General features: G+C 40.8%; 1 protein-coding gene across 3 annotated transcripts in view; it reads right to left on the minus strand.

Moving 5' to 3' along the window:
- LOC149097932 (UBX domain-containing protein 8-like) overlaps nt 1-8,817 on the minus strand; it is a 76,318-nt gene extending 67,501 nt beyond the window's left edge. For 2 of the 3 annotated variants that reach the window (XM_089277443.1, XM_089277442.1), the window contains exons 1-5: nt 8,558-8,817; nt 7,085-7,161; nt 6,444-6,560; nt 5,460-5,678; nt 29-61 (exon numbers count right to left, since the gene is read on the minus strand). In XM_089277443.1, coding sequence (XP_089133569.1) covers nt 29-61; nt 5,460-5,678; nt 6,444-6,560; nt 7,085-7,161; nt 8,558-8,771 — 660 coding nt within the window. In that variant the 5' untranslated portion in view covers nt 8,772-8,817. The remainder of the gene's footprint in view (nt 1-28; nt 62-5,459; nt 5,679-6,443; nt 6,561-7,084; nt 7,162-8,557) is intronic. The other variant, XM_089277444.1, reaches the window with a different exon arrangement.
- Between the last annotated feature and the right edge of the window lie 574 nt (nt 8,818-9,391).

Here is a 9,391-nt window from a genome sequence, read left to right on the forward strand (position 1 = left end):
ATCAGTACCAAGGACATACAATGCTTACCCCTTTCTCTTTTACTTTTGGCTCTTCAGGTAACTGTCAATGACAAAAATAAATGAATCATGTTATATTTCTGATGTTTGTGATATACTGAAAGAGTAACAAGTTGATTTAGAAAATAACCCAAAGAAAATATATGCACTGATTGGTCAAAAATCGTGTTTCTATTTAACAATTACATTGCCTGTGGCTCGTGTTCCCACAGAGAGAGAGAGAGAGAGAGAGAGAGAGAGAGAGAGAGAGAGAGAGAGAGAGAGAGAGAGAGAGACAGATAGATAAACAGCATTTCTCATTCTTCCAAACTTCCACTCGTGTTTCTATTTAACAATTAAATCATGAGCTCGAGATTTCTAGCGTGTGATAGTTGACTAGGGCACAGCCCGAGTCATCTATCATGAATAGAAATCGAGAGCAAATAATCTAATTGTTTTAGTATTGTTATAATATGCATTAGCACGTGCCTCTAGGGACCTGTTCCCGCGGTGCTTTAGTTTATTAGTATTCTGTTATAGCTTAAAGTTCAGTTGTAATCGTGTCGAGTTCGAGTAAAGTGTATCTCGTTTTACTCCGTTTGTGTCCTTCGTAATATTACATCGTGGCAGCGAACGGAAAATTGGTCTAGTTTCTCTTAGTCGTCGACGAATTAAACTGTCAGCGACATGAGCGATGAGGAAGGCCATAGTGGAACCGGTGGAAGCTCTTCCACAGTTGCTCAACCTTCAACGAACCAGTCTCCAATGTTTCATCAAATTTCGCCGCCTCAACCTGTTGCTTTGCGGCCCAGCGGAGAAGTAGCCGAGAACTGGAAGCTTTGGAAGGAAAAGTACAACAACTATTTTGTTATTTCTAGGTTAGACCGACAAAGCTCTCAATATCAGCTTGTGATGTTCAAGCACACGATCGGCGATGAAGCTTTGAAACTTATCAAAACATTTAGCTACACCGAAGGCGAGGATTCGAATAATTGGCGAGTGGTAATGGCTAAAATGGAGAAACACTGCATTGGAGAAGTCAATGAGATCTACGAGCGATACTGTTTTAATAAGCGGGATAAGCTTTCAACCGAGTCGGTCGATTGTTTTGTTGCTGAGCTGAAAACATTGGCTAAGACATGCAACTTTTGTGACTGCTTGCGCGATAGTCTTATCCGTGATCGCATTGTGCTTGGTATTAAAGATGAGCAGACCACCAAGAGGCTACTGAGAATTCGAGATCTCACTTTGAATCGGTGTATCGATATCTGCCGCAGCAAAGAAGTTACGGCGCTGCACTTGAAGTCGCTATCGGAACCGGTGCATAACATTAACCAGGTCAAGTCTAAGAAAAAGAAGCCTCGAGTTCCGACGCCGGACGGACAGACGGGAAGGAAAATTTCGAGCAAGTTTTGTGGCTATGAACATGCTCCTGAGAGAAAGAAGTGTCCTGCGTGGGGCAAAGTGTGTAAGCGGTGCAAGAAAAAGAATCATTTTGCGAAAGGGTGCAAAGATGCCACGGTTAACGCCTTTGAGAGCGACGAAGACTTGGAAGAGATCAGTGTTGTAAGAGTTCAAGCTATGAAGGATAAAGCTGTGTTTGCTCAGATGCTGGTTCAGCAGAAACCCGTGAGATTTCAAATTGACTGTGGAGCCAGTGCCAACATTGTGCCATGTAAACATGTGAAAGGTGTGGATCTCGAGCCTTGTTCCCAGTCCCTCATTATGTGGAATGGCACCAAGGTCAAGCCTGTTGGGACGTGTGCTCTGCCCGTTGTCAATCCCCGAACTAATACAAGGAATAAAGTGAGATTCTTAGTCGTCAAGGAGAATCTAACTCCACTCCTGGGTTTAAACGCTACCGAGAAGATGGGTTTGTTAACCGTACACAAGGAGAACTTTGTTAGCGTTGTAGAGAATTTAGAAAACGATCTTACTAACAAATACCCAGATGTATTTGATAATGGCCTTGGCAAGCTACCTGGAAAGGTTCATCTGCAAGTTGATCCGGTTTGTCAACCAGTGATTCTCCCAGCCAGGAAAGTACCTGTATCTGTAAAGGAAAAATTCAAGGCAGAACTCAAAAGGTTGCAGGATCTAAAAGTTATTGCTCCTATGGATCAGCCGACTGAACGGGTCAGCCAGTTTGTTGTTGCTGTGAAAAAGTCTGGTGATTTACGCGTCTGCACTGATCCAAAACCGTTGAATGCTGCTTTAAAGGAAGAAAGATACCAGATCCCGGTCATTGATGATGTGTTGCCCGATTTAGCCGAGGGTCGTGTGTTTACAAAAGTTGATCTCGCATCCACTTTCTGGCAATTGGAGCTGGATGATGAGTCTAGTCTGTTGACAACTTTTGCAACTCCCCATGGGAGATACCGCTGGCTTCGTTTACCGTTTGGACTGTGTGTCTCGAGCGAGATATTTCAAAAACATTTGAATCAAGAGTTGTTAGGCCTGCCTGGTGTGAAGTGTATTGCCGATGACGTACTAATCTGTGGAAGAGATGATGCTGACCACGATAGTTCCCTGGAGGGTTTCATGAAGAGGTGTCAGCAGAAGGGCATAAAGCTCAACCGCGCGAAATTGGAATATAAGTGTAAGTCCCTTTTCATGGACATGTTCTGACATCAGAGGGCCTGAAGCCAGATCCACAGAAAGTCAAGGCAATTACAAAAATGCCGCGACCAGAAAAGACTGAGGATGTGTCACGTTTGAATGGTATGGTAAATTACCTCAGTCGTTTCCTGCCAAACCTGTCTGACGTAATGAAGCCGCTACGCGACCTTACCCATAAAGATGTGGAATGGTGTTGGTCTGACGCGCAAGAACGTGCTTGGAGTGAAGTGAAGAGCCTTATCGCATCTGCTCCTGTGCTAACCTGCTACAAGCCTGGGGAGCCATTAGCAGTGCAATGTGACAGCAGTCAAGCTGGTCTTGGCGCAGCCCTGATGCAAGGCGGTCACCCCATTGCTTATGCAAGCCGAACACTAACAGAGACCGAGACCCGTTATACTCAGATGGAAAAAGAAATGCTTGCGATTGTTTTAGCCGTGGAGAAGTTTAACGACTACACGTTTGGCAATAAGACTATTGTTTTTAGCGACCACAAGCCGCTAGAATCAATTTTCAAGAAGCCCTTGCACCGTGCCCCCAAGCGTTTGCAAGGTATGATAATTCGTCTTCAGAAGTATGACCTGGAGGTGAGGTACGAGAAGGGAAGCAAGATGTTTCTGGCTGATACCCTCTCGAGAGCATTTCTCCCTGGCGGTAAGCAAGCCGAGAATGAGCTCGAGACAATCAACATGATGAAGTATCTACCCGTATCGGAAGAAAGGCTTCTGCAGATTCAGCGAGATACCGAAGCAGATGACTCTCTTCAAGTGCTGAAAGCCGTGATTCAGAAGGGCTGGCCAGAGCATAAGAGCAACGTGCCTAGTGTCATTTCTCCTTACTTCAACATGCGCGATGAGATGTCGATCCAGGATGGTCTCATCTTTAAGGGAAAGCGCGTCGTGGTTTCACGAGCTTCGAGTAGCGAGCTGTTAAGACGAATTCACAACTCACATCTTGGGGTTAATGGCTGTCTAAACAGAGCCCGTGAGTGTCTCTATTGGCCCGGAATGACAGCTGACATTAAGAACTATGTGTCAATCTGTGAGGCATGTCGAGAGTTTGAGCGGGGTCAAGTCAAGGAAACAATGATGTCCCCTGAGACACCAAATCGACCCTGGCAACGAGTGGCTGCAGATTTGTTTGAGCTTGAAGGAAAAACCTACTTAGTCACCTCAGATTATTACAGCGATTTCTTTGTACTGGACCATTTAAGATCTCCTTCGTCGGTGTGTGTCATCAGGAAGTTAAGGGCCCACTTTGCGCGCCACGGTATTCCCGAGCAGCTGGTGACAGATAACGGTTCACAATTTACGTCACGCGATTTCCTGAAATTCGCGAAAGACTGGGACTTTGAACATCTGACCAGCAGTCCACACCACAGCCAAGGAAATGGTAAAGTAGATAGTGCAGTGAAGGAAGCTAAGAAAATTCTCAGAAAGTGCAAGTCCAGTGGATCGGATGCTTTTCTAGCCTTACTCGATCATCGTAACACCCCATCTGCCGGTATCCAAATTAGTCCAGCACAGCGCCTCTTCAACAGAAGGGCTAGAAGTCTACTACCGATGACAGCCAACCTGCTTGCACAACAGGCAGTTCCAGACAGTGAGCGGTGCCAAGCCAAGCTTGAACAGCGCAAACAGCGACAAGCTCAGTATTACAACAGAGGTGCTATTGATCTGGATCCGTTAAAGAGAGGAGATACTGTGAGACTGAAACCGTTCCAGTTGGGCAAGCGCGAATGGCAGAAAGGAATTGTACGAAAGCGACTGGACGAGAGATCGTACGAGGTCGAGACGCCTTACAATGTTGTGCGTCGCAACCGTGTTCACCTACGTTTGACAAATGAGCCATCACCGCCACTGACAGACGAGATACCTAATGAGATATCTGCTGAGGTATCAGAGGTGCCCGCTTCCTCTTTTGCACAGTCGTACGAGTCGCAGACAAGTTCTTCTGGAGAAGTTAGTCTACCCGCGTCGAGTCAAGGAAGCTCGTCTCCGAGTGGCTCGGAAGTTCCTTCAGCTGCAGTGACGTCACCACCCAAGCCGGTGCTTAGACGATCAGTGCGTCAGCGACGCCCACCAAAACACTTAAATGACTTTGTTTTGACATGAAGCCATGAACACTAAGACCTTTAGCGCGTTATCAAAGAGCTCAGTTACTTTCTTTATCAATTCATGCTTATTCGTATTGTGTATTTATAAGCTTGGTATCTTTTCCTTATCTATAAAAGGGAGGGTGTTATAATATGCATTAGTACGTGCCTCTAGGGACCTGTTCCCGCGGTGCTTTAGTTTATTAGTATTCTGTTATAGCCTGAAGTTCAGTTGTAATCGTGTCGAGTTCGAGTAAAGTGTAACTCGTTTTACTCCGTTTGTGTCCTTCGTAATATTACAAGTATAAATCGACCAGTCGTTCAAAACTTTATCTAAATCCTCTTCACAGACACTTTGGAAACGCCAAGAAGCGGCAGTCATTTTGTTAACAAGGGCACACTGCTAGGCTACTCACTATCTATCACAGAATAGATAGTGAGTAGCGTAGCCAATCAGAGAACAGCATTCATGATAGAATGCTAGTAGATTTATACTAAAACTCAATAGAAACACGGTACATGTTTTCTACTTGTTAAGTAATGTCTACTTTTGGGCTCATTATGAATTCCTTATCCATAGAAACCTGCATGATGAGGCTAAATAATGTCCAACTAGGAAGCTAATTTCTTTGGGAAATTGATGGGATGTACTTTTGTGAGGAAGGGTCATGTTAGAAAGTTTAAACTGTATCAAATGCACGATTTCTGAAACAACTATTTGCACTTCGTACATATTAAGCTTATATCTTACCACAGGACTCTGCTTATTTGTCCTTTGTCGTAACGATTCTGTGGCAATCTGTTCTTGTCTTGATGTGCATTCAGCATCAAATGCACATTCATTGTTCTCTATAGTTTCTTCATTACTGTGGCTCTGTTCACTGTCTGTTCCTCCTACTGAACTAGTATCTTCATGCATCAAGAACTCTTGAGACAAAAAGTCATGTTCAGTTTGGTCTGCTCCATGTCTCTTCAAAGAAAAAATGCAAAAAGAATGAGACTTTTAAAAAGCTACTAATAAAAATACACTTGCCTAAGCAGAATCAATTATTTTAAAATATTTTGATTCTGTTTAGTAGGCAACTTTATTTTTTACTAACTACATTGTAGTACATGTACTCAGTCAATGAAGTCAACAGAATCCGGAAGCTTTCTAGCTTTGGTAACAAAAGAATCAAAACAAAAGAACCAAAAATATGCACAAAATCATATACCGGTACTTTTAAACATATATTTTAAAAAATAGTCTGGTGTTCCCATTCTGTTGGAAAACGCACTAAAACCACCCCACCATCCACCAGAACCCACTGACAAGCTAGTAAACAGCCAAGCAAAAAAATTTAATCTGATACAATTACAAAGTGAATGCTGACGAGAGACTTGCTACACAATCTACAAAACCTATTTAAACTGGTATGTACATTAAAACTTCAGGAAACTTCTACTAGACATGCATAAAAGTAGAAGTCCTAAGAATAAATATAAAAGAGTGTTAAATTATTGTCTTTTACAATAAAAGTCTGCATTTTGCAAGAGGGCCATTAATACATTTTTTTTTTCAACACATACTTGTACTGCTACAAAAATACTCAAAGACATGAAATTAAAGCTATGGAGAACACCTAATTTCCACTGCATTACGTGTAGTTGCTCAATCTGGTGTAGAAGAAAACACATCACAAAATTTCCTGACTAAAATAATAACCACAAAAAACGAATCACTGTGGTGATTTACCCCCAATCTCTGGCCCCTTCCTCTCCAAGTGCTATTAAACTTGTAAAACTCAGCCTCTCGTTTTGCCTTCAACATTTCTTCCCTTGGTTCTAGAATGTTTTCTTGATAGATGTCGACCTATAGCATTTCAAAATGTTGTATAATTAGCCTAGCAAATACAAAATGATGTAAATGGCAGTAGCAATCTCTACTAAGTAGTCCCCTCAAGATTTGGTAGGTCCCTCCCCGTACATGTATACAGACAGTAGTTTCTGGAAATCTGTGTGCCAAAACAATTCTCCAAAACATAGTGGACAGGTCACAAGGGGGACAACCCTGAAATGTGACCTGTAATATAACATGATTCAATATCTAACAAAAAGACCAGGAAAGCATGCCATTCTGGGTTCTCACAGTAGAGAAAAACAATTCTGGATTAAATGTTTGAAGTGATGTACATGTTAATTATGTAATTATTGTGCAATTAAAGGGGATCCAAATGGTCCTTCACATAATTTTAGCCAAATTTCACACACACACCTGTAGGTTAAGCATTTAATTTCTTAGTCTTGATCTATTCGTGAAACCATCTTCCGCCACTTCAGATCACTTTTACAAGGCTAGGAAAGTCTAATGGCATGTAGAAAAGAAATTAGCCTCACCTTATTATCTAGCAGAAATTGTTTCAGTTCCAAAGCTCTTTGTCTCTTCTTTTTCAATTCAGCATCACTAATATTTACTAAGGATAATAAAAGATAAGCATTCTGTAAATTTATCAAAATCATCTTCCTCGTGATTCTAAATTTAATTATTACCAATTAATCATATACATACATGTACAATTTACACTGTATATTACTTAAACATTTCTGCTTCCTTATAAGACATATGCAATCTATATAATTTACAAATTAATGTCAAAATCTGATAAGTACATGTAGTGAAAGGTTGCTTCAGCCTGTGAGCATGCTCATTTGGGATTACATGTAGGATTCCACACATGAGTGATCATCAAAGTCATATGATCACAATAAGCAGTAAAGCAGCTAGGAATAAGGAACGGAGCTTTTTTGCAGACTTGCGCTTTTTTATTTCCATTAAAGATGATTTCCAATCCATACTGCATACTCTCAAGAGTTTGTTTGTGTTTTTTTGTTTTGTTTCATGTAAGACATCACAAAATGTAAACATTTCAGAGCTACTTACATGAAGTAAATTCAAAGTTTCAAAACTACTGCCATTATGGATGTGAATCGGTCAAAGCTTTATGCTTTGTTCTTTCTAATATCACTTGATGAAATAAATTCACAGCTGTAAAAATCAACGAAGCTGTTGGAAAAAGAATTGGAAAGGCCGCAAAAATAAGGTATGCAGTTCATACAAATAACATTGATTTGCATTCCATCAAGTGAGAACTTATAATGTCTATAAACATTAAGGTGCTGAGACTGCGCAGTAAAGACTAGAAATCATCTTTAAACATACGGCATTTTTTTGCATTTGAGATTTGGAATATTAATTTTGGTTAATTACTACCGGTAAATTCTTTTCCTTTCTTTTCTTTTTTTTTTTTTGGAGGGGGGGGGGGGGGGACGGTTGCTTTTTACAATACATGTACATGTACCGTATTTCCTTTTGAGAAGCAAACCAGTATATTGTACACAAAAAACGATATCTCAGAATAATTAACACCATACCACCTCGGATAGGCTTCTGGAAACAAAGCAAATTAAATCATATCGATATTTAGGGAACGTTAATTAGGCTTATTTATTTTGCTTTTATTCCCCTTACCCTCCTTAAAAACTAAAATCTTGATTTAAGATTTTTCGTCTTACCTCAGCACCAGAACGAAAGCTGACGTAAGGTGTCAGTTATTTTTATTGTTATTATTTTAGTTTTTACGGAGCATACCGGTAAGCTTACTGTACCTCGAAGCTGTATGCAATGTGCCGCGCCATTCTCATGGCTAAGAGAAGCGAATGGTCATATCTTTTGGTAAAGTTAAAAAATCTATTCTACTCAAGTAGGTTTAAGTAAGAATCAATATAAACAATTTTTTTGCCAGCTTTTCCTCAGAAGTAATGTTATCACGCAAACAGACATCCAGCCTTTTACACGTAGCAGTATCATACCTTGTGGGGTAGGGTCAGCTGATTTGAAAAGTTTGTGCAGCAAAATACTTATAGGCGAACCAAACAGATGCATTATCAACGTCAGAAACCCAAAGCTGATAAACATCCACAAAAGAGTCATCTTTAAAGTTATTGCATTCATTCCATTCCAGAATGCAAGCGACAAAACCCCACATCCAGCAATCAGCACAAACCAGGTTTTGTCGAACCCCATTTTGTTTACACTATCCAAGTTGGTGATGGAAGCCTGGGGAGAGTCTCGTTTCTGTGTTTTACCTCATTTTAAAAAAACAAATTGCAACATGGCGGCTCTACGAAGAGTTGTAAGAACAGGTCTGTTTAGAAATTCACTTTTACAAACCTCTAGATGTGTAGGAATCAGGAATTTATCCGTGGATGTAGACGATAATGTATCAGGGGTAACAGATGAACAAAAACAGGTTGGTTTTCCGACTATTCTACATCATATGGTGTATTTTCTTGTAGACTGCTGGCAGTCTGTTTTTCTCTCGAACTTCAGCAGGGGTTATGAGGCGAGACGTTTTGGCTAAAGGGGAATGGGACGAGACATGGGCGCGGCACGCATGAGAAGAAAAAGAGACTGCAGACTCTTCTCATGTTTTTGAGGGCCGTCGATAAAACCAGGAACATGGAACATTCCGGAACATCCCGGAACATTCCAGAACATCCCGGAACATCGAATAATTATCATAATTACGCGAAAAATATGTAAAATAAAATTTTAAAAAATCAAATCAAACAAAAATAATCAGGTATCAGCTCGGAAAATAGAAACAAAACAAAAACATAAAAAAAGGAAAAAAGAAAGAAAAA

Source organism: Orbicella faveolata, unplaced genomic scaffold (assembly GCF_042242905.1).
Source record: "Orbicella faveolata isolate gen_17 unplaced genomic scaffold, um_ofav_v1 contig_46, whole genome shotgun sequence".
NCBI lineage: Eukaryota > Metazoa > Cnidaria > Anthozoa > Scleractinia > Merulinidae > Orbicella > Orbicella faveolata.